At 43.0% G+C, this 25723-nt stretch overlaps 2 protein-coding genes across 5 annotated transcripts in view; one reads left to right on the top strand and one right to left on the bottom strand.

Moving 5' to 3' along the window:
• The window catches only part of LOC110988973 (uncharacterized), a 10079-nt gene extending 3054 nt beyond the window's left edge, over positions 1–7025 (top strand). For 2 of the 3 annotated variants that reach the window (XM_087136185.1, XM_022253001.2), the window contains 7 exons: positions 465–603; positions 778–854; positions 1796–1951; positions 2513–2719; positions 3975–4089; positions 4944–5149; positions 5871–7025. In XM_087136185.1, coding sequence (XP_086992311.1) covers positions 465–603; positions 778–854; positions 1796–1951; positions 2513–2719; positions 3975–4089; positions 4944–5149; positions 5871–5981 — 1011 coding nt within the window. In that variant the 3' untranslated portion in view covers positions 5982–7025. The remainder of the gene's footprint in view (positions 1–464; positions 604–777; positions 855–1795; positions 1952–2512; positions 2720–3974; positions 4090–4943; positions 5150–5870) is intronic. The other variant, XM_022253002.2, reaches the window with a different exon arrangement.
• LOC110988959 (uncharacterized) lies at positions 7021–25723 on the bottom strand. Of its 2 annotated transcripts, XM_022252985.2 has the most exons (16): positions 25619–25660; positions 21734–21888; positions 19861–20543; positions 19367–19502; positions 18640–18707; positions 18293–18432; positions 17660–17759; positions 17299–17411; positions 16481–16633; positions 16151–16258; positions 15600–15722; positions 13646–13774; positions 10900–11068; positions 10354–10695; positions 9693–10006; positions 7021–9264 (listed from the first exon to the last, which is right to left on the bottom strand). In XM_022252985.2, exons 3-16 carry the CDS (start codon positions 20498–20500, stop codon positions 8911–8913), a joined length of 2889 nt encoding a protein of 962 aa, XP_022108677.2. In that variant the 5' UTR covers positions 20501–20543; positions 21734–21888; positions 25619–25660; the 3' UTR covers positions 7021–8910. The 2 variants fall into 2 exon arrangements, with proteins under 2 accessions (XP_022108677.2, XP_022108676.2); XM_022252984.2 differs by lacking the exon at positions 21734–21888 and having other exon boundaries at positions 25619–25723.

The following is a 25723-nucleotide window of genomic DNA, read 5'->3' as shown; positions in this document are numbered from 1 at the left end:
AGGGACGAGTCTTTTTTATCATTTATTTTATTCCCCCGAAAAACGGAGTTTGCAAACCGGCCCCAAATTTAGCCTCAAAGCTCGGAAGAACGAGAAAGATTCACAGGACAAAATAATTTTTACTCCTTCCCCTTTTTTCCATCCACGAAAGTTTTGTACTGGATCTGCCAATGGTTTCTTCTGGAAATTTTTGGTTACGCCTTGTAACAGATTCCACAGCCTGCAAAGTGGTTCTGAAAAAAAGAAATATTTGTCATAACGTTTCGGTCAGTGTGCTCTTACCGTCATTAGATCTTAAATGACATAAGGTTAAGTTCTTTAGATTTAAAAATCATCAACCGGTTGGTCTTGTGTTGAGTTACAACTTCACAGTCAGCCATTGGTACCCGATTTAACGTTTTCAGTTTATAACAAATCCAGCTTACAACTGCCAAGTTATAATACCAACTTATTTTGACAACCAGAGAGGCATAAGTGTGCCACATATGCCTTACCGACATCACACTAAAGGAGAGGGACGAGGTGGCGCTCTACTGCTCCACGAGCAAGCACACACCCTCCACAAGGGGCACTCCGGTTCGGTAGGCAGCCTCACGAATTTGGGTAAGGAAGGTTTGACGGCATGTGGGTTCATAGGACCGGAGGCGTGACGGGATGAGACGGGATGGTAGAGGCGAAGTGTTGGGAGGGAGGAGGTTACTTACGTGTGCTGTTATGGGTTAAAAGAAAGATAGCATCTCAAACAAACGTTTGAAAAGAGGTCCTTTCCCATGTCAGGTGAGCCTATGGGGAAGTTGTTCATCCGTGTCCAGCATAAAGCCAGCGAGGAGAAACTGCTCCTGTTCATCGACAAGGTAATAGGGTCAACTTGATGTTTTTGATGTAATGAAGTAGCTTTTCCCCAATGTCCAAAGGGTAAACGGGCTCTCTGTCCTGAGCAGATGCACCCCCCTCATCGGTTGAAAGGATCAATTTTGGTCGGGAACGCTCATTTTGTTGGTAGCGATGCGACTGCAACGCTTGCGTTTCAGTGTCGTTCGTGAACCAGCGATGCGCAGTTACTACCCAAGGAGCCTCTGTTGCTGAGAAAATTGTACCTTTCTTGGTCTGGCTCGAAGCCCATTAGATGCACACTATTCGGGAGCCGACAAGGGAAGTTCTTTAGTGTACAATGAAGAGCCTTGGTGTTGTGTTCCTCATTTAAAGGTGAACAGACGCATATGGGCGGAAATTCCGGGGAATGGGGGGGTACATATGCCCCGCTCCAACTTTTTGAAGTGGTGGAATGGGCTATTGAATCATCCCCAACGGATTATGAAGAATTTACAGCATTTTCCATCAACTTTAAGTTTGCAATATCACTGAAAGGGGAAGTAATTTTTTAAAAGCCATAATTATGACTTTGTGATATAAGATTCTACATGAATCTTTAATTATCACAGATGTACATCTTTATCATGAACTAGGCCCCCATATTGTGTAATGGTGTCACCCACCCTGCTTTTCAAATTTCCATGGCCGGGCAAGTCACCCCCCACCTTTCCCTATCCCCCCCCCCATTTCCAAGACAGATTTACGCCACTGACGGACAGGAAAACGTCGTGGTTGAATAACTGTCCAATGTCACGGTTCAACAGTATTTCTTTCAACTTAACAGTTCAACTCGTTCGAGTTCAAAATTGCGGTGGGACGTTTGAAAAGTTGAACCGGATCAAAGCTTGAAAAGTTGAGCCACGACGTTTAAACAGGTAGGCGTTTCCAGTCTGTATTAGAGTATTGATCGCATCATCGGCAGGTGGCGGACCTAGATCTACCGGAGCGCCTGAAGTACCGACAGAGCTTCAATCCCGCGCTCTACATCAAGGGAGGATTCCTACCTTCCATGGGCCAAAGATTCATCACAAAATACGCCGCTTTGGCAGAGGTAAAAGATGGCCCGTGGAGTGTAACGGTGAGGCATTTTTATAGAACGATGACAGGTGGTTTTCGTCCATTACCGGTTTCCGCGATAATCGTTTAAAAAATCATATCCGAGAATCCGAGGAAAAGCTGTTTCGTATCTCTTTCCCCACAGATGGATAGAGTTGAAGTTAAAAACACACAGTGAATGAGTTTAGGGTGCTAGATTTATCCCTAAGCTACATCATTGTAGGCGTTGAGCCATTTCAGATTGAAGACGCAATTTCTTAATTCTTCAGTCCAGTTTCCGAACGTCTGGATTTTTTTACGGAACTGACAGGTACACTGAAATAGCATTAATTTCTGACAAAGTTTTAGGAGTACATAAGTAACTGCCACACTGTTTAACAAGCGTAGAACTGAGTTCAAATGAGGGAAGGTTATGCGGCAATAACTTTGTCGTTCACGCATAAAATTTGAAACTTTTAACCTCACACAAATGTGAATATTGCTGTTTTAACACAGAAACAGATATTATCGTTTTCACCTCTATCTCAGAATAGACGGACTCTCTTGATAATGTCGAAATATAAAATCTGTTGTGATTTATCAGAACGTAAGCTGGCGTAACGAGTTCGCTATCATGGGCATATCCAAGTCGGCAGCGTGGCAGCTTACCCTACGCCTGTGCTTGTGTTTCCGAGAGAGCAGCATCAACAGGATTCAGATCATCGGGGTCTGCGACATAGCACTCGGTCAAATCAACCTGGAGAACTCACAGGACGTTGTCCTCAACTTTTTCCCAAGCGAGCGAATATACGTAAGTTACAGGTGGATTTTTTGCCAGGGTTGTGGTGACAAGGACAAAGAGCTAAACCACAACGACAAAGTGAATTCTGTGTACTTTCAAAGCCCGGATAATTTTTTTTTCAGGAAAATACCAGATGCAAAAAGCGCTGACGGATATGAGCTAATGACGTGAGAATAAACAAATATACTTGAGGTCCTAGATTTGATGAAGGACTTTCTTTGCGATTGTGAAACGATTATATTGCGAGTGAAACTGCAAAAAATGCCTCTGAAATCGGAATGTATGGGTCGTCTTTATAGCATATAGTATACTTAAGCGAATTCCAGTTTCTTCCAGTCAGTGAACATGGAAGACAGAGCGACAGTTCACAAGATGATGTGAGATTTGATGTGAACCTTGTTTTCAAAATTTGAAGAATTCTTAACATTTAATTTTTAAAATATGGAGGGCCTGACGTTTCGATCCTAGCAGATCTTTCTCAAAGGCAAATTGGCAAGTGGACAGGACAAACAAGCACACAGATAATCAACCAAGCATGGATGAATGCAAGAGGACAAAAGGAAAGGTCAAGACAGCTGCAGGCTGGATAAAGGGGCAAGGGATGAAGGGATTGCAAGAAAGGCATGGTTGAACAACAAAGGAATGTAAGGTGGGAAGAGATCAAAGGAAAAATACAATGGATGGAACGGGTCTGCAGACAAAAGAGAGGGAGAGAAAAGAGTGTTAATTAGTAGTTTTGTCCTTGGATGTTCAGGCCAAGGGGTTGTATGGTATGGAGGCATTGGATCCAAATCTTCTCCCTGTTGAAGCGAACAGCCTCTTTACGGTAGCCATGTGATTCTATGCCCTGTAAGATCATTTCAGACATAGAATGGTTAGGAAGGTTGAAGTGGTAGCCTACAGGGGTATCTAGTCGTTTGGTGTTGACCGTGGATCTGTGTCCTCTTGCATTCATCCATGCTTGGTTGATAATCAGTTTGCTCGTTTGTCCTGTCCACTTGTCATTTTGCCTTTGAGAAAGATTCTGCTCGGATCAAAACGTGAGGGCCCTCTTATTTTGAGATTTGTATTTTAGGTCCTTGTAGTCAGCAAGCAGTTTGCAACAGTTTTGTATTACATATCTTTGCATTTCATTTTTAGAAAACACCTGGATATTTGCTTCAGAATCATCGTCTGAAACGATTTCTAAGTGTTTTGATCGAGAGCTCTCAAATACAAATGTGAAGGGTTTATAATTTTTTAAAACATTTCTGCATGTGTCCAGTTCGACCTCGGTGATCTTCACCTGTCTGTCTGCTATCAGCCTAGTCTTCAGCGGATGGTCTTCCTTGTCTTAGAAGCTAGGGATCTCCCACGCAGCACTGTCTTTGGAAGCATACGTTAGTAAATTTTGAATGTCATACACAGTGGCGTAATGTCCAGGGGAGCATACCGGGTGGGAACACCTTTTTTCAATGGGGCACCGCAAGAAAATAATCTGCACTTGCATTTAAACTGGGATTATTCACAAATTTAAAGGAGGAAGCACGGGCATCCCCTGGGGCCATGTGCCCCCCACGCAGTTACCCCACTAGTCAAACACGGAGTGGGCGTGTTAAACCCAAGGAAGGTGGGCGTTGACACCTTACCCCTCCCTGTACGCAGTGTATAAGTGTCGATCACTCCACTAATAAAAAAAAAACCAAAGACATGACGACACGGCGTCACACACCCAGTACCAATGCTGAGAATTTACAATGCCTTCCTTCAGGTGTTATAAATGTATATTGTACCACTATCATTGACAAAATGTAGACCATTATCGACCACGTTCGACCTAGAACTCGGGGGGGGGGGCACAGTGTGACAAACGTCACTCGAGCGGTGGACGGTTTGACTAGTCTAGTCGATCCGTTGGAACAAGTCTCTTGTGTATAGTTCCATCGTGGATTATCGATCACCTTTCAGACTAAAATTAAGTACAGAAGGAACCAGTGACATGAAAATAATACTGCAAAATGGCAGCAATCATGAAAGCAGCGCGCAATACAACCGGCGGCTTAATGTGAGTGACGATGAAGTTTGCCTTCAAACTTTCCATCATAAGCTTTTGCCAGTAGGCCCACACCATCCATAGTAAATTTCATTTACCATCTGTTAATTCGACCAGATAGGCCGACAGTTAATTCTGATCCTCGTTATGATTTTCAACGTTCATTCTCAGTTCCTCCACCTTTGGTAACTTACTTTACAGATTCCATAGCTAAAATTGAGATGATGTGCGACAGAAAGCGCGTGGAAAAGCAGAAATCGAAGGTAGTCCGAGAGACGCACAACCCAATCTGGAATGACCAGATCGTATTCACCATTCCGCCAAATAACATCAAGTTGCAGGATATCCAGTTTGACGTGACCGTGCTGCACGTGGATATGGTCAAGGGAGCTCATGTTATCGGCAAGGTAAACCTTTTGTCCGTTTTCCATAAAAAATCAGAATAACAAGAGAGGTTACTTATTTTGTGAAAGATGATTTGAAGTCACGATGCAGACATGCAATGTGAACGAGGAACGTACTTTGGTCAAGAAGAAATTGTACGGCGTGCCTTGCTTCGACTCTACGTGACACCCTGCCCACGTTGGGGTCATTAACTGCCTAGACGTCATAAATTCTTTATTTGGAATCAAAACATGGTATCAAAACGCAGTGAAATAAGTTGCCACCAGCGATTTGAAGACCGCGCCATGCGTGCCTAATTCTCAACTGTCAAATTGAAAATGATTATTACAACTGGACCTTGGTTGGCGGTATACCAGTTGCTTTTGCTTGGAACCCAACGAAAACAAGTTGTCTTCTTTATACTCAGCGAATCTGGACTCGCGGTGGATCTAAAGTAACATTTAGAAAACAAGCACGCTAGCCCCACGGTGTGACGCTTAAACGTGGCTGCTACAAAGTAGGCCTGAACTCTCTTTATAGTAAGAGCAACAAACTCCCGGTGTTGATCGGGCTTATGGCGCAGAAACCCCCCACCGGTAAAATTACATGTACTTCGATTCGCTCGATACATACCCAACACATTTACAATATAACTCACATGGATAAAGGGTTAGCAAAGGGTTAGCCTAGCTTCTGTCTTCGTTGAATTCACAAAAGCCTTTCCATTTTTGTGTTCTTTCATAGTGTGAGCTCGGATGGTCAGCCACGTGCGAAGAGCTACAACATTGGAATGACGTCATGCAGAACCCTAATAGGCCAATACCGATGTGGCTCAGCCTACAGTACCCGGATTGAACGTGTACCATGTTGCCCCCTCCTACCAGATCGCTTTCCATGGCTGTCTTGGGCAATGGTATACGAACAAGAGTTCAGGGACTAGAAAACACCCGATCTTACTTCACAAATATTAAATGCTCGTCTGTGTTAGCCTTGAGACATCTTAATGGCAGTTGCTGAAACGTGCTCTTGCACATACATGTATGCACAAGCCGCCTATCATTCCTGTCCAAAGGGCAATTTTTCGTTGTTTACAATGTACAATACACTAACTTTTGTAACACATGTTTGGGAAGACCGAATGATTGTCAATAGAGTAACCTGGAAGTACATGTAACTCCGTACTATTGTACATGTACTCTGCTTACAGAGTTGTGTAGATATTTGTACAGCGTTCAGACTTGGAGAACTCTACACATGTAATTTGTTGTTGCTCATTTTGCAGTGTCATGTATCGGAAATTATATTAATGGATGAACTGGGCTTCAGTTTAGGCCCTACTTCAATTTGCAAGATTCACCTTTCTTGTGTGTGTGAGTTTGTTTCTGCATGCAATTGGGGACCCTGAACAATAGAGGACAATAAGGTCCCCGATTGACAGAGGGTCCCCGATTGACTACTGTGTACAAAACATATGGGTGGTCTTCTAAAAAAGTTAAAGTACAAACAAAAGAGGAACAATAGGGGGTCCCCAGTTGCAGGCAAATACACACTTATGTGTGTGTGTGGGAGGGGGGAAATAAGGACTCTTTCATAGCTGAAAAAGGGACAGTCATTATAAATTAAGGCTCACTGGTCTCTGCGCATCAGGTGTTTTGCCTGCTCATGGATCAGGCTCAGTCAGTCTTTAATCAGACTTAGCCTTCTGAATGGGATTGCATTTTTTAGAATCAAGAATGCCAAAAGGTAAGGAAATCAATATTTACAAATTATGCATATTCTGTAAACACATCACAACACAGCCTCTACTTCTTGTAATGTTGGTATGGTTACAATTTGTTTACGAGGAGCTTGGCTTTCACAGTGACGCTGAAAACAAAATAAACGAAGACTGAAATTTTAGGGTGTATCTCCAATGTTTGATTTTTTAATCCATCCCCTTGTCAACTTCCACCATCAAAATAGGCTGCATTACTTTGGAAATGTCGTCAGCAGTAAACACATCAATGGGTTGAAAGTTTTGTACAAGACCAGGATCGGAACTGGTTGTGTCCCTGAGTTCTACAATTGTCTTTTTTTCCGAACTGCGTGTGAAAAAAAAATGGCCTGAAGGCAATAGCAATATAAACAAGCATGCAACTATATAGCGATTTTGGCGAAATAAAAAACGTGTGAGACGATGGGCATGCGCTCAGGAACAATCTAGACTGGAATTTAAACATCTACTAGCGTGTGGTGTCCGTACCTTGGGCTATATTTTCTACACTTTTTAAATGTGCAAAAAACAATATCAAATGTTGGTTGTCGAAAGGTTAAAATTTACATTTTATAGTATTTCACTTCACTCTTAAAAATTACTCCACAACATGCCGATCACGAAAACAAAAACTTTAAGAAATTCTCACCTACTTTACATTTACAATTTCAAACGAAATTTAATCTACTTTTAACAAATTTTCTAAGATACAAAATGTTTCTTACAAAACTGACAGACGTTCACCTTCATCTTGTTTCTGGGAAGTGGTGAACTTTGAGCTGCTAAGCAGAAAGTTTCACTGTTCATGCATGCTAAGCCGTTAAAGATCAAAACTATCTACCAAAGAAACAATGCACCAACAGCAACAAATGACGGCTTGTATGATGTGATTCTAAGATCTTCACAGAATGGATACAAGAATGAAATTTTGAAAATGGGTGAAAAAAAAATTGATTTTTCATCTGGGACTGGGATTCTTGCCACTGATTCTTTCAAACCCAACATTTCTGCCCGGAAAAGATTAAATGTTTTTGGTACGCAATGTGCTACTCGCAAAACCACATAACTGATCTCTTCGACTGGTGATTAGTGATAAGGATGAACGTGTTCAACATTTAAGCTGCTGGCGGTGAAACCAGAGAACATCTTTAGCACACTGTCTACCAAATTATCACAGGAATTGGATTAGGACTGGTTTTGTATATACATCAGGATAACGTTACTTAGCATTTTCCTTAATGGGGAAGTGAGTCACTTCCCCATGAAGGAAAATACTAAGAACTTTTTAAAAGGCTCTGGTTGTTAAGTCAAAAAGAGTTTCGTGCAAAGAAAATATGGAAATGGATTTTGATTTATGCAACTGATTTCAAATTCACTTGCAAGCAATGACTGGGCATCTCACTTATTCCTTCAACTAGACACATTAAGTTCCTAGCTTTGTTTCTGACTTCAATATCAACACTTGATGACGATTCTCTACCAAAACTTCCTATATTCACATCTGCTGGAAAGAAATCCAATGATTAAATGCGCTAGTCGCAGTCACAGATAGAGATCTTTTTCATCTGCGTCATACTGGCTACTATAAACCCTATTACATAGACATCATCCTCGTGAATAGTGCCCTAATTCGGCGATCAACCACAAAAAGGAAAAAAGAATCCAAATCTGAAAATATTTACATATTTAAAATCAGAGTTCCCCCTTCCATTAATTTTTCACCACAATATGGACTGACACTAGCTCATACAACCAAAAACTCTTTCAGAACACATTAAAAAAATCCTTCTTTCTCCAACATTCAAATGTATATATATAAAAAAAAGGCTGTCAGTGTAATATGAGCTCATATTTTTTTCTTTCAGGTTGACGAATTTACTGGGATGTACCTCCAGGCTCTGCCCTACCCTCCATAGTTACCATACTGCTGGGCGTACTGCTTGTTGATGAGTTTACTGGGATGTACCTCCGGAGCCCTGGTTGTACACTCCGTAGTTACCATACTGCTGGGTGTACTGCTTGTTGATGAGTTTACTGGGATGTACCTCCAGAGCCCTGGCCATACCCTCCATAGTTACCATACTGCTGGGCGTACTGGGCGTACTGCTGGGCATATTGTGGGTTGTTCTGGTAATACTGCTGGTACTGCTGGTATTGCTGGTACTGGGCGTACTGCTGGTTGGTATACCCTTGCTGGCTGGCCCCGGTGGTGGCCTGGCCCGCAGTGCCTGTGCCATAGCTGCCGTAGCCTGCCGTGCCTGTGCTGCCATATGCGGTGGCTGCAGTGCCGGAAGCGCCGCTACCGTAACCGCTGCTGGCACCTGAACTGCCGTAGCCACTGGCCTGACTGCTGTAGCCACCCTGAGAGCTGCCGTAACCGCCGCTCTGTCCAGGCAAGACAAATACAAATCTCACAAATTCAAAAATTTTTCATTGCTGCCAATGTTTTTCACCCTAAGTTGGAGGAAATAATTTTTGTCTCAAACAAATTTCTACACTTCAATTCAATTAGCAGGAAATGGTTGTGTATTCGAAGAGAAACTGTGAGTGTATGGAAATACAAAGACCTGAATTACCTCAAACAAGCTATGAAAAAGTTGCAAAATCCTGCAAATGACACAGTCTTTCACGGAAGAATTCTCAGAGCAACTCTTACATAGACAGGAGTGGTGAAAGCCTCAAGGCTGGTTCTAACTTCATGTGCACATACCAAACCTTTGCAGTGGGATTCCATTGAATTGTTGATATGCTCAACTTTCGCAAGTTAGCAACCTAAAGATCGGATCTGCGACGAGTACAAACCGACCCTTTACCTGTTTGTTGTAGCCAGATCCTTGATCACGTCGGTTGTAGCTTCCGCTGCCATAGCCACCACTACCGCCTCCACCACCATAGCCACTGCCCCCTCGGCTGCCGTAGCCCCCCGAATCTCGCCGGCCATAACCGCCGCTGTCTCTGTTGCCGTAGCCACCACCGCTGCCATAGCCAGAGCTGCGGTTGTCCCTGTATCCACCGCCGCCGTAACCACCGCTTCCACGGTAACCACCTCCGCCATAACCCCCACCACCATAACCACCGCCGCCACCGCCATAACCCCCACCACCGTAACCACCGCCGCCACCGTAACCTGTGGAAGAAAATACAAGAAGATTTACAAATTCAGTCAACCCCTGGCTTTAGCAGATTATTATATTTCTCATCAAACTGACAGAGGCATTTTTTAGTTGTATTTTTATAACATGTCACACAAAAAAGTCACATATTACAATTAGGCATTACCCCTGATCTCTACCTCAGACGTGTGGGAAATCATTTATTATTTGGAAGAGTCATGATTGTCATTGTTGGAAATAAAATACCTTGGGAAACACCCAAATTATGGCCAAAAATGTAGTATTCCCGAAGATCCACCTCTGGTATTACCATGTACTTAAGGGGGCATGTATATGGCCTTGTATTTCAAATGGCACTGACCTCCACGGTTCTGTCTCTGGTCACGATATCCGCCTCTGTAGCCGTCACGATCATAGCCTCCCCTGCCGTAACCACGATCATAGCCACGGTTGTATCCCCCGCCCCCACGGTTGAAGCCACTGCCGCCCCCGCGGTTGTAGCCACCGCCACCGCCGCCCCGGAAGTCGCGGCCCCAGTTGCCGCCTCGTTCCCGGTCGTCCCGGAAGCGCTTTGGCTGTGAGCCAACGGCCGCACGCCCCTCCTTGATGTACTTGTCTACCACCGGCTTGGCCTCCTCCCGGCTCAGCTCCGTGAAACTGATCTCCTCAAACAGCTGCCCCTCCTCCGGCAGCTCGAAGTTGGCTGTGGGGAGAAAGTCAGGAAGGGAGGAAAAACCAGAGCAAAGAGGATCAGAGAACACACTGGTGTGGGTTTCACTACGCCCTACACACTATGCCCCTAAAGGACAGCTTCCCTACACGAAGCCTACGTTAACGAGAGCCCTTCTGGTTCTCTCTCTCTCTGGTTTTGAGTGGAGTCTTTTCAGCTCTCCGTTGATCATCCTACCTTTCATTTCCAACACGGCATGCTCGGGTACATCCTTGCCTTCCTCCTTTGTGCGTTTATCAATTCGCTTCAGAAATTCCTCATCAGTGGGTACTACTACGATTGCTTTGCTGGTGAAACCCTCAAATGGTCGCATTTTTCGTCGGCGGGCAGAAGGATAGACATTGGTCTGATGCCCCGGTGTTATGGGGGGTAATAAATGAGAAAGGATGAAGCTCACAATTAAAAAGGACAGGATATGACGACGTGGCACGCTCTGCAATGATCAAGTCCACAATAGGGGTTTACACAATCAGTTTAAAGTGAGAACTAGTTAGACGGATGTGGAGTCTCCTGATTCTATCTACGATTCCCAGCCCCCTGCACTCACCTTTTGCTGAAAGGAAAACATGTCAAAACGGGTTAAGTTCCAGCACAAGATATACTTAAAGCATATGCTACAACATACAAGTTACAATTGGTCAAGAGATATACAGACTTAAATGCAACTCTACTACTTCTTGAGACTACCAGCTGTGACATTTATTCAACAAAGTATCACGTACTGCATATTCCTTGAAAACTTTCAGCAAAATTTTTAATACACAGAGCAGTTTTTAGAAGTTAAAGTTCTGCACTGCCTCAGTATAATCAAGCACTTCACTTTGTGTTGTCCGCAGGGGTAAGACTTACCCCCCAAAAATTTCAAACAATTGCCATCAAATCCTCTTAAAATCCAGATTCTGGCCCCTTAGGGTGCTTACAAAACAAACCAGAACATCAAGACCATTTGCCAGTGATATGATTGGGGTCTAGGTTGTATCATGCTTTGCCACACAAGGCTGGGTATGCATGAAGTCTGCAGTTGAGTTGCTCAGTGACAACCTCACATTCTCGAATTTCCATTAAAAAAAACAACACAGTAACATTGGCTACACTGCCTATCAAGCCACTTCTAACAAGGAGACGACAATTCCTGAACACGAGTCGTGATTTCTTTCTAATGATTATCAGCTCAATCCTGCATAATGAGTCTCAATAATTCCTCCTCCTTCCGGCCACTAATTACGCCAAGAGACGATGCCTTCAACACATCTCCATCTCTGAAACTTGTGCTTTTACGGTCACCTCACTTTGTTTGACAATCTCCTTCCTACTGATCATTGGCACACTCTCTAATCTTTATTTACTTGTCCTGTAGGCTGCTTCTGTTTTTCAGACAATTATTCCATCATCAGTCGAACACGGTTAAAACGAGCTCGAAGGGATTCTCCAAAAGCCTCATCTTATGGTGAACCTCGTGTTATGCGTGTTGACACTTATCCCATTCATGAAGCGCAAACCTAGCGTCATGCACCAGAAAGCATTGTTATACACTACGGCGATGTACTGCATGGTACAGTACATGTAGTGGACGAGTATTCAATGTACATGTACCAGCCTTAACTTTTTAATAAATTTAAATCGTATTTATCAATATGATTCGAATGAATAAAACAAAAGGTTTTGAATACGCCTACTTGTCTGAAACAACAGCTGAGAACAGTGGTGTAAGTTGCCGGCCGCGCCGCGTGGAAGAGCACGACCTGGAAACTGGTACCCGATGTTGCATGTAAGTAAAGGTTTAGTAAACTTGAGAACCAGTTCATGTGTGTAAGAACCGGATGTAAGAGGGCGTTGAAGTTGGGGAATTTCCATTGGTTTTTAATTGGCGGGAGGGATCTATTTTGTAAAAATGTTCTTTTAATTTATGGAACAGTAACTTTCATTTTTAATGTGCGACAGGGTTGTGCAAGTTTATTTTGAAAGGTGAATGTGAGACATCGGTTAACTGAAGGAAGGGAACTTTAAAAGGGTGTAATTTCCAAAACCTATTTCAATTTTCTTTCCATTGACCGTGTGGGGTCTTTGAGGAGAATTGTTTGTGCATTTGTTTTCCTCGGCATCAAAACTTCCATCCTAGAAATGATTTTTGAGTCGGGTTTATCCATTGTTTGGTTTAAATAACAAAAAAATACCTCTTTCGGACTTAACCCGCTGTGACTGAAACTCCTTTGATGCTGTGACATCGCAACACCCATTGTCATCTTGAATAACGCCCCCTCTAGCGGCACAAGGAACAGGGTTGTCAAGTCATCGGTGGTAAAACAGCAGCGCAAAATTGCCGAGTGGATCAGTATTTACTGGGATTAAGCTTTTCAAGACGCATTTTCAATTGTACTCATTATAAAAATGCCACGGACAATAGTTTTAGACACTGCGGGTTAGACAAAAGTGCTCATCTTGTCCGTGTTCTCGTCTAAGAACAGCTCGTATTAAAAAAGTTTTTCTCTTATGGGAATGTGTACATTTTGAACAGGACTGAAGAAATATGCTCGTAGTAGGCGCGATCTCGTCTCAAGTGTGCTCGTGTCAATCGTGTTCAACTGTACTGAAGCTAAGAGCAAGTCCCAGCACAGATGCAATTTAAAAGTATTATTTCTGACAACAGTCATCACCTGGCATTCCATTCCTGAAATACACTACTGTGCAAAATATGCACACTAATATAACATGCAAAAGATAATTTACACTTATGTTTGACTGCAGAGTTATGACCTGAAGCCCTCCTGTTCACCAACAGTTGGCTTAAGAGCAGCACAATCAACCATTAGGGAAGCTACATTTAAGATCCTACACTCAAATACTGAATACAGATTGGCTGATTGCTACAGAACAGTGGTATCTGAAGAAACCGGACAGGAGGGGAAGATTATCAATCACTCACCTGATCCAAGATGAAGTTACGTTTCTTACGCGGTGCCATTTCAAAGAACCGGTTCAGGCATTTAGTGGCTTTGTCCATCAGGCTGTCCCAACGGCCGTGGTAGTTACGCTTGCGGGGCAGACCCATGACCTACAGATTTTTAGGGGTTGGATTCATTAACATCAAGCCAACTGGAAAAAGAAAAAACCCAAACCCCTCAAGGCACGGCATGCCAATTAACCACTAAAAGCAACAAAGCTACCCTGCAAAGAAGACAGCTGTAAGTACAAGAGATGACTTACAAGACCAGATTCGGAAAAAAAAAGGTCACAGAGATCTGACTTACAGCGCCGTGCTGAAATTGTCGATACAACTGACGACTTTCTCGGGGGGGGGGCGACTCTCATTTCTACTTACAAATGTGATAGGATTGTGTGTGTTTTTTTTGTCTTAACTCTTGTGATAATCTGTGCTGGGCCCACTCAACGTACATCAAAGCAGCATGGTGGTTTTTATCACTGTTGTACAGCGACCGGTATCTGTATAAGGATAAAGGCTGAACGGCCTGCTCATTATGTCATCGGCTATATATAACAATATGCTTCTACAGTCAACCTGCATAACTTGGGAGTTCTTCCTGCCCTACTTCTTAAACACATAAGAAAACAAACACTGCATCAAACAAGAGACTACAGCAAGGTTAGGTGGCTTACACTAAGGCTGCAATTTACATTACAATAGGTTCCTGACCTATGTAGAAAACACAGTTTAAATGTCAGAAAATTTTTAATACAAAATATAACCATGCACATATTCACTAACTTCTGACTAAGAAATATGTATGTTTCCTATTTCTAAAAAGTAACGATTGATAGTGACTGATCTGTTGGTTTCGCACTGTAACTAGTTTTTACTGAAGTTGTTTTTCCCCTCAAAATGTCCCATTTGGTGCCAAGGTGTAATGTAAACCTTCTCTGGTCTAAAAATGCAAGATACATTGGAAGACTGGATACAACAGTCACCACTTTTTAGAACTGACTGCAACTTTACTTAAAAGTGGTCCTCCACTTCCTGTTCTGATCCATCCCTTTTTTTGAGTGATTTGTTGACTGCTTCTTCTTATGATCATGCTGCGGCTTTCTGTATGCTCGTATAGTGCCTCGGGTGACAGAAGAGAATGCAAGCTCCTATTTTTGATGTCACGTTGTACTGCCTGCAGAAGTCTTATCACAATATTTATTGCTGACTTGAAGCCGACTTGCATTCAGTAATTTGCACTGCTTCAGTCTTAGAAGTACGTGTCCTGCTTCTTAACTTAATTAACACTAATTTCTTGGACTGTGCAATGCGAACGTAGCATTGTTCAAGTTTCTTTACAATGGAAGTGCTTTGCAATGAAGTGAGATCACCACGCAAGATGCGGTTTCAACTTCAAATGATCAGTTCACTCAAACCCTTCCAACTATTCCAAAGCATCCTATTGGACAAACAGGACACCAACCAAAGGAGTAGAAACAGGCTACAAATAGTAAGCAATGTGAAAAGCAACCTCACTAATAACTACAAATGACTTCGAAAAGCCCTGAGGATTTCTACTGCAAACCGAAAGTACCATCCCTGAAGCTATTACTGATGTATCTCTACAAAACCTTACATGTAAATAATAAAGACAGTTTCACTTCCAAACTAAATTTAAAGACAACTTCAAATTGACGATGAAATCTCTTACAATAAATTCTCTTCTGTGATATCCTTAACCCTAACCTTCCTCAATCCTTCACCTGTTGGGGGACTGAGGAGGGTTAGGGTTAAAGAAATTCAAATACACATTTACTAGGAGGGGTCTACGAGCTACATAATAAAAGGTACTGCAGCCTTCAGGGTAAGCCCACACACCACTGCTCAGTCTGGTATTTGCTGATTTTTTTTTATCCTTTAAGAAACAGGTAATCTTTTGGTGGTGATTTCCCATTACCTTCATCTTGTCCATGATGAGGTTGGTTCCCAGGATGTAGTACTTCTTCTCCGGGTGCTCCACGCAGTATTTCTCGACCCACGTGGTTTTGCCGGCACCCGGCAGCCCTACCATCATGAGAATCTGAAAAGCGGACAAAAAATTAAGGGTGGCGTGTGATCACTTCTGTTTCACTGTGGCACTCTGCAATAACCCACTTGTACATTCTTGTCACAAAAAAACAAACCTCACCTAGTTCTGTATACATGTACATAAATACAGGCTGTGCACAGTGTTTTCAATTGAGGTGGGTTTAAAAAATGAAATTGAAGCTTTTATTAAACTAGTCGATTAAGATCAAGCAAAATCACGGGTTGGTCGGCGGTAGTTGGAATAAAATGCATCAGCATCCAAAAACTAAACCAAAATCTCTTTCAGACAAAAATCTGACAAATCAATTGACTGAGGTCATAACAAAATGACCACTTGAAGGCACACCGGCACTGGGTACAATTGGAATAATAATGAATAAGCGCTGTACATCTTAACGGTCGATTTGAATTGTTGCTCACCTCGCAGTCTTTCTTGGTTGCAGGAGGCAGGGGCCCGCGGACGCGATCTTCAACAGGGACATTGGCCACCAAAGTATAGCCTTCGGGTATTGGAAAGTAAGGCTCTTCCTAAAAATGCAAGAGTGGGGGGGGGTGAGGGAACAACGTCAGTGTTTGATAACTGGAGTTAAGACAACATCAATATCACAAGGCCAAAATAGAGGCCTCTCGTTTTGACAATGCAACAGCTACCATCAAGCCAGGTCAGCTAGGTGGAATTATGCCCACTGGTTCTTGACGCATGACCACATACTCTGTATTACATCAAGCTCATCTCCAGCAGCCTCTCACCTTCTGTCCGAAGTTGACCGATACCGATGTGTTTTTCAGCAGCAAGTGTGGAAACAGCACTCTGCCTTCCAAGTTGTCTTCGATGGTGAAGGCCACTCCAAGATCTGTGCCATTCTTGCTGTAGGAGATAGTGGGCTTGTCACCCTCGAAGTCCTGTAGTGTGGAGAGAAAGAAAAAAAGAACAGATTCCACTTGACTCACTCACTGTTGGGGGATAAAATCCACATGTACTTTGACCTAACCAAGCCAGTAACTCTGGTCTGGAATCACACGGAGGGCCTTTGCTAGCCATTACCTCTCCCTGTTCCCGTCAAATGTCCACAAAACATGCAGAGTTCTCTCACTTCCTCATGCAAATGACCTGCTCAAAATCAAAATGGCGATCTATCTGCAGGAATATTTCCAGATTTGGCCGACCATGGGCTCAGACAGAGGGTTTGAGAGGATGTCTGTGTGACATATTTTTTCATATCTTTGAGAGGCACATTGAAAAGCAATGTTTAGAGCTGACCTTTAACCCTGACTCCTGAAGTATCTTTTGGAGAGGCCCTACTGAAACCTTCCTAGTAAATCACTGTGTACGAAATACAATGGCACATCATTTTGTACCTTCTTAGTAAGTTGTAAAGGGACATCAAATCCCATGAAAAGTAAGACAAACTGGGCTCCATCTTCCTAAATCCTGCAGAAACCTCCAGAAAATCCTGGCCAAGTTCAATCGTACTGTGTCCATAAGAATAAACATTTCAAGTAGTACACTGCTTGATACGATCAGGTTGGCTGGGCTCAGTCGAATCTTAGAGCAGTGTTGATCTTACCAGGCACGAAGTGATCACGTCTCCGGCTTCAAACTTCTCCCCGTAATTGGTGAACTTGCATTTGACGGAAACCTTTGCTGTGCCACCATAACCATACGAGAATGCCTCCTCACCTGCACAAAAGGGGAAAAAAAGGGCAGTCTCGGTGGGTCTCCATACCTGGGAATTGTGGCCCCGATTTCAGGAAGATGATCAAAACTATGGGTAGAAACTGAGGATATGCCATCCCAATTCTTCATCCTTTTCCACTCGTTACTTGTCCTCAAATGCACGGTTTCAAAATTGGCACTGAAGTGTATCTTTTTGATCACATACAGGGATGAGATGGTACACACAAAAACCTCTTCACATCATTAATTACCGAGCTGAAGTGAGGTTTCGTCTGCAGACCAGCCAACACGGATGACGTGCCTGTTGGTTTCTTCTGGGGGAAGATGGTCCACATCCAGGTGTTCCTCCAGCTGAGAAAAAGAAAATTAACGAAAGCTCAGTGTAATGAACTGGAGGGCAGATACTTAAAACAGAGACTTAAAAGAATTCACTTGTCCTTTGCAGGAGACTCTGTATTTCAGGGTAGAAGTCTTTGGATAGCTTTCTCTCTTAATCTTCACACACAAAAAAGGGTAAAGACGGAAAATTGAGTAGTCCATGTTGTTCTGTTTTTGAAATGTGGTCTAATGGCTCTGTTGCTATAGTTAACCACTTTTAATAGGCAAAAACACCTTAATGGTGATATCACAATTATCCCAGTTGTTTGAAAAATCCGGGAAACCAGGAAACTCCTGATGAAAAAACCCTGACAAACCTCACCCTGGGTAGTAGAGTGCGGCACTAGACACTTAAACATAACGTCTGCAATGGCTTGAGGATTTTAGATACAGTATGTGTTGATCAGCATTCGTGAAAATCACATTCCTTTTTGTAAAGTAAGCTTCTGCCGCAAGCGCTGAGATTGGACTTCTTTAATGGGTCTGGCATCAGCTTTGTAACGTACCTTGACCTCAAAGCACACTTTCCCCTTGGTCACACCGTGCGTTGCTTTGACTCCACCCCACAGGAAGGCAAAGCCGTCGTTATGGAGAGGCTGGGCTGAGGTGCCGTCCTTTGCCACCTTCATGTTCAAGTCAGAGATGTCTACAGAAACGCCAGGACAGCACAGGATTAAAATCACTGCGTGATCGTTGTATGTTGGTGTAAACAGTTTTCGGTTGGGTACAGGTCCAGGATGCCAATTCAAAGGATTTATTTTCATGAAGTGTACCAGTAATTCAAGTGTGATAATGCAAGGACAGCTCTATCCATTTTGGGATCATATCAGTACAAGTCAAATGAGCAACTTACATTTGCTGAGAACGCAGGTGGTTTCTGGAATGTCGTCATCTTCCTCCATGACAGGTGGCGAAGGTGTCCTAAAAAAAAAAAAATAAAAAAAATTAGCGACCGACTTCCCAAACTGGAAAAAGACTTCAAAGATCAGATGAGAAAGGGTACATTATAACCTTGACTCCCAGGGCCTTTTTGCCCTCGAACTATCCCAAACCTTTTAAGAACTTTAGCTTTGCTGGAAACAAGTGGCATAGTCATTGCATTTTTCTCAAGTCAAGAACAATATGATCAATAACGCTTCCATCTCCCTCTTGCCAATGTTGCCAAATATCTACAAACTTTGGTTATAATCCTGGGCAAGTGGCAGTAAAAATGCACTGAGTACTACATTTTTAAAAAAGTGGCCGCAAAAAGAGTATTTTTAAGCTAAAACTTCAGCTACAGTTTACAACTTGCTAGCTGAAACCGTTCCTACCTTCTGAGATGCAGTAAAATCTGCCCAAATTTTCCGTTAATTTTGAGGGGTCTTGGAAGGTTAGGGATAACGGAAAAGCACTGCCTCATATCAGGGAGGCTGTGACTAGCAACATGTTGTTTTGAAACCAAGTTACTTTACAATTTGGGAAAAAGTTTAAAAGAAAGTTCATTTTCCACATAGGCAACAATAAGGGAAGATTTGAATAGGGCAATATAAGGTTGACTTCTAGCAAACAAGGAACACTGAACACTTGAGTTCTAGTACCTTCGCCTGGGGGAACGATCTCGGTAGCGGTCATGGCGCCCTCTGTCTCGGTGTTCATAGTCGCGGTCTCGCTTTCTGTCCCGAGACTCCCTATCTCTTTCTCTGTCGTCAGTTTTGGCAGGACTGTCTTTTTTCTCTGAGAAAAAAACACAATAAGATGTATAATGGAGCAATGTGCCCAGGCCACTACCATGTTGATGAGACTTCTTTTGCTTGGTAAGTAGTGACAGAGTTGTGGGGACAGGTGTTACCCTCTTCTTGTTTCAGTTCTGATATTGCAGTGACAGCTGAATAACTTGGCGCAAATTAAGTTTTGAACTTATTACCATCAATGTATCCTACTCAATCCAAAAGGTAGTCTGAAGTTGAGCTGTGCATTTTTCCTATCATAGGATACAGAAAACAAAGCATGAAGCAACAGTGACTTATACATGTCAGACAGTCTAATCATTGGCTGTATCACTTTCAGAACCGAAATATGCGAACCAACCTACCTTCTTTAACCTCCGCTTGAGCTGAAGGTTTGGCACTTTCCTCCTTGACTTCTGGTTTGCTCTCCTCAGCTTCCATCTTGACTTCAACACCTTCCTCCTCCTTGAGGACCGGTTCAGCTGCTTCAACTTTGACATCGCTGGGAGGCTCTTCCACCTGAGGCTCAGGTTTTTCCTCCTGCTGCTCAAGTCCTTCCTCCTGCTCAAGTCCTTGCTCCATGGACGCCTCTGCTTCCGGCTCAACCTGTTCCTCCCCGGCCCCTGGGAAGTCCTCTTGCATCTCGGGAGCAGCCTCTTCCAAGGCTGGCGCATCTTCTTCCGTGTACTTGTCTGTGCCCTCAGCAGGCTCCATCATCTCCTCTTGGCCTCCCAGCAGTTCATCCTCGAGGGCCTCCTGCCCCATCTCCACCCCATTGCCTTCGTACCCGCCCTCATACTCCTCCTCTCCTGCCTCCTCTTCTTCCCCCTCCCCCTCGGGGACGGGAGATGCTTCGGCAGACCCCTGATCATTCTCTGCGGCCAGGGCAGTTTCAAGCCGCTGGACCAGCACGGCTTTCACCCCTTTAGTGTCAAGTCCGCGCAGCTGCAGCTCATTTCGGAGCTCAGCCACTTTCAGTTTGGAAGGGGTGATCACTTCACTCATTTTGGCTCATCCGTTGCTCACCAGCTTGACATGCGCTGAATTTCTGTGAAAGTACCAATAAAGCCGTCAAAAATAGTTGAAATACAACACGCTTAGCCACACCTCTGAACCAACATACTGCCCAAATGAGTCTTCAGGTTGATCATAACCATAACCTCAGACCCAAACAGGGTGTGTGATTATTGGCCCTCCAAGTATTACTGCTAGCTAACAAGTTCTCCCTGTCCAGTGCATGCATATACAGTTACATGTATGATGTGAAGAGGGAATCAAAATGTGCCTGGCTCTAGTTTTTCTTTAGCCCAAATCCCAAGGGTGTATGTAAAATCATTGAAATCAGAGGATTTGGGATGGCTAGTGTTAGTGTCTTGAAAATGAGAGATCTTTTACAAATGCAGATTAACAGCATTACTTCATCAGCAACTCCAATCCTCAGCAAGTGTGTGAAATTGAGATGTGTAGGACATGGGAATGAATTCCACATTGTACGGATGCCCCTTGACACCCTGTGCACAAACCCTATGAAGTTGAGTTTTATTGCTTTCAGATGGATAGGTGTAGGGAAAAGAGTGGTGTCCACATACATGTACATGTGTACATGGTAAGCCTACATGTATTATGGAATCTTTCTCAGATGCATTTCACTATTAGGTGAATGTTCAGGCCAACAGGTAATATGCTTCTACACGTGACAGTTTTAGTTTGCCTTTATCATGATGGATGTCGGACAACTTATCCCTCTGCCCGCTTGACTTCCGCCACTTTGTCTGTTGAGACAACTCGAACTAGTGGGACAACTCAACTGTTTGCCGAGTTGTCCATCAAGACAATTCAACTTCAACATACATGACACAGACACAACTCAACCTTGATGTCTTCATGTATACATGTTCGTAATAAAATTCAAATGTAGGGGAAGGTCTGTGCAGGTGCAACTATTTTAACTTTACAGTTTTTTTAATATAGCTCTATGATTTTAACCATTCTCTGCATTTGGCATTGTGTGCATCGCGTGACGTTACTCTGAGCGTGGGGTGGCACAGCTTTCACAGAGATGGATGGCATGGCATCCTCGCCTCTCTGGCAATGCCCTGGCCCAACAGATGCCCAATTCTGGATGCCGGCTTAGTTATAATCTTTGACTATTGACATGGCAATGCCAAAAGTTTCATAAGCGTGTAGGCCAAGTATGAAGCCAGTACTAAAATAGTTGGAATTTAAAATATTACCCACATCTCACAAGACTACTTGGCTGAGTGGGCAATTTGTCTCAACGGACGATTTGTCTCAACCCTCGACCTGTCGCTCCTTTTGACTGAGGTTCAGAGTTCTCCACTTGGCGGAAAATCCGTGGAAATTGCGGAATTCGGGGTAGAACGTGGAAAACGCTTGCGTGGGGGAAAATGAAATAAGATAAAAAAAACAAAAAAAAACTGAAGATTCTTTTAAGTCATGTAAAATAAATACAAAAACAGCTTGTATTTGTTAGTCCAGGCCTCGACATTAACAGTTGTCCAATTTCCCCGGACAAGTAATTTCTTCTTTCGGGCAAGTAAAAATTAAAGACAAATCGCCCGATGTTCATTTTTTGTACAAAGCACAACATTCTGGGCACTACTTTTGACACACAGACGGTCAAGTTGTCTCAACAATTGAGTTGTGTCAACAGTCGCGTTTGCCCAAATTGAGTTTTCAAACGGTCAAGTTGTCCAGACCCCATGCTGGTCATCACACTCACAACCACAACTCAAGCAAAAGCATACAGAGTGTTTACAAACAGTAGAGACACATATCAGAATGCATAGACTGTCCTACAACTCAGAGAAATCTCTTTCTTTGGAGACAAAATCAGCTGATATAGACAAGCTTAATTTCAGAGGTATTTAGAAATATGGTGGCCGTAGTAAGTCAATCCATAGGTCAATCTTTGCGCAATCAAACAATCTTGCACCCGTGCTGCACGTATATGCCCGTGTGCATTGCAGTCGGTTTCCTAGTTCCGGATCACTTGAAATAAGTTTGGGATCACGCTTAAGTACATGCACGCAATATACATGTACTTTTCAAACTCCACTAGCTATACGTACGATGCAGAAATATACGTGACATAATGGGTTGGGTTGGGCCGTCTCCAGAATTCTCAGAGCCGGTTCCAGCTCCAGCTAAGGACTGCGATTCCTCATCTTTCTTTCTTGTCAAATATGCATTTTAGAACTTGAAAACCGACGGGCTAGCATAGATTGATAATCTTTTCCCATAAATGATGTACCTCCATCAACTTAAAATTTCTGATTTAAAAATCTGTCATAACAAATCTTTCATGTTTCCCATGAAATAAAAGGAGGTAATTTTTAATGACACAAGTATTTAGGAAACAACTTACAAGTGCATTTTGAACGTAATCTCAGGTATACCCAAAATGGCATTCGCACATGTAAAAATTGGAATAGATTCCGAGTGGAATCGCGATTCCTGGATGGAATCGGAATTGATTCTAAAAATGCTGGAATTGGCCAACACTAATTCTGACTTAGAACTGGCTCCCAAAGATATAAATAAAAACATAATGTTTAATAAAACACATCAGAAATCTCTCGCCGCCACATCACGCCAGTGCCACTCAGGAATGGCACAACGATTGGCTTTTGGGCTTTAGTGGGCTTTAAGATTAACCACAGTGGGTATTTTGAATGTTATTTTTGCCTCTTAGTAGACTAGTTATGGTTGGAGTAAATGTGCCAACATGTATGTGCAATCATGATACAACTCGGCACTGCTTTCTTCTGCTCTATTTTCTACTCTACGTACATGTACAAAAATATTCCAATCAGAACAAAAACGATTCACTGTTGCAAGTACATGTAATTTTACCCTTACTTTACAAATGGAACTGTCGACAATGCCGCGGAACTTCACGGACTGGATCATGTTTACTTATCAAACATGTGCCACTGTATCTTAAATGGCCATGGACCATGCATAAACTGATCATTCGTCCACAGTGGGCACATCTAAATCTCTGATACGTCCACGATCTTGTAAGCTATGCCATTGCCCAAGTCCATGCATGGAACCGGCTCTGAAGTGAGAAGTTGAGAACCGAGACCCTCGCTGGACAGTAAAAGTTGTGGACTCAACAGTCGAGTTGTCTGACATCCAATTGCAGAATACCCCACCAAGCCGCATGATAAACCTCATACTTACAGGTCAAAGTCACACTCTTCTGAAGGCCAGGGATTTTCACCTTGTACCCACATAACCAGTAATTCCAGGGGTCATTTTTAGAGTGGCAGGGTATTTCGCAATTACTCCAGTTAGTTAGTTAGTTAGTTATAGTGTTCTTTTGCTAATTCACTCGACTGGGACCTCACATATACTGCGAAAATTGATTTACGTTCTTGGATATACGCTTTTTGTGTGATGTATAAAGTCATAGTGGTACATTGTACACTAATATCAATTTTTAATGCCCCATATTATTATTTTTTATTTGCGTAATTTTCATTCCGTTTTTGGAATTGAATATCTCTGAGAGTGCTCTTAATTTGTTTACAAGTAACGGGCACCAGATGACATGACTGTTTTTCCCTGACGTCATGACACCGACAGTGTATGCTTGGATATAATTCAATATGGCCGATCAACAATGTGATCCTTGATGACTGTACTCGCCGAATAAATCAGTATTTAGTGTTAATTGTGAACTAATAAATGCATCCTGTGATGTTATCGGAACCTGAAAGTGTGTAGCGACCGTTACACCCTTTGTCATAAATCATGTCTCCTTAACACTTCCATAGGTTTGCGTCGCCGGGCATTATGCCTAATATGTACCATTTTTTTTTATCTGAAATAGTTTGCAAAGTTAATTAACCTTCCTATGGTTTTACAGCACGAATGTGCACAAATGCCCACAGTCACTGGTGAGCATGTAGTTTCTATATGAAACTCAAACATGCACAGGTTCAGTGTGTACACAGTAGGTTGTCAGCACAAAATGACCCAGGGTCTTTTGTGCAGTCCTCTTCACTGCATTTGGTTTACTGCACAATTATGCACATGAAACAGTGAAGCACAGTTCTTGGGCAGCACAAAAGTGCAATCTGATATTCCTGTGAGGGACAGTTAGTGCAGTGCACAACACAACACAGCTGTGCTTCTTTGAGGTGTTTACCAAATGACCCAAAGAGTGACTTCAGCATAGGAGGGTTAATATGGTAGGGTGTTGGTGTTGTGGCGCACGAAATCCAATAGACAATACTCAGGAAACGCATTGTGCCATGGGCCATACACACGATAATACTGAATTACTTTTACCAATACAAAAAAAAAAATATTGTTACCCACAATTTCACACGAAGGGAATATCCACCAAGCTTTAAACAAACTCAACTTTGAGTGCCAGCTGCAAACCCCAGAACCTATTTTTAGGGGCAGCAATCACCGATTCCATCTCTGACTGATTGTATTTTGTTTAAATGGTGAATGGGCCGGCCATAGGTGCTTGGCAAACTTAGGGGGCGAGTCGGTCAGGAGGCGAGTCGGTCAGGGGGCGAGTCGGTCAGGGGGCAAGTCGGTAAGGGGGCGAGTTGGCTAGGGGGCAAGTTGGTAAGGGGCGAGTCGGCCAGGGGGCGAGTTGACCTACAATCTTTTGCACAATGGTAGAAAGGCATTGTCGAAAGGAAAAAGGAGCAAACATTGCCACTTTTGGCACAATGCCTTTCTACCATTGTGCAAAATCACCCATGCAGTATTTGCGATAAGGCTTATAGGCTAGGACTAAAACTTAATTTAGGAAGGACTATGCAGAACGCAATTGAATTAGGCCAAAATGTGAGTTCTATACCGCGGGGGGCGAGTTGGCGACTTGGCATGAAATACATTGGGCAAACAAGCAAAGGCGGTATGGGCATGATGGGTAACGGGGGCGAGTTCACATGCAAAACGATTTGTATTTTCATTCACCTTACCACTATTTCTACGTGAATTAGCCCTTAAACATTATAATAAAGTAGACGAAATAAAACTAATCATACATAAGTCTCTACTGAAGACGCAAAAAGAAATGAAGTTAATCATGTTGGCAAAAATATTGAAAAGAATTGGCCACTACCGTACCTCACTGCACAACGAGCAATTCAACTCACGCCGCATGGAAAATGCGCAAGAATGACCTTACTAAGTAGATCCACCCTCATTGGTCAAATGATGTAACAAAAAAAT

This window comes from Acanthaster planci, linkage group LG01 (assembly GCF_054643075.1).
Source record: "Acanthaster planci isolate LZ-2023a linkage group LG01, COTS_SCS, whole genome shotgun sequence".
In the NCBI taxonomy this organism is placed as follows: domain Eukaryota; kingdom Metazoa; phylum Echinodermata; class Asteroidea; order Valvatida; family Acanthasteridae; genus Acanthaster; species Acanthaster planci.
This window is presented reverse-complemented; position numbering and strand designations above follow the sequence as displayed.

Excerpts from the sequence above, each read along its gene's own strand:
- LOC110988959 (XM_022252984.2), bottom strand. The coding sequence starts at position 20,500 with ATGAGTGAAGTGATCACCCCTTCCAAACTGAAAGTGGCTGAGCTCCGA. Across the intron at positions 17,412-17,659 it reads CGAAACCTCACTTCAGCTCG|GTGAGGAGGCATTCTCGTAT; the intron begins GTAATTAATGAT and ends CCTTTTGTGCAG. Across the intron at positions 10,007-10,353 it reads CCAGAGACAGAACCGTGGAG|GTTACGGTGGCGGCGGTGGT; the intron begins GTCAGTGCCATT and ends TTTCTTCCACAG.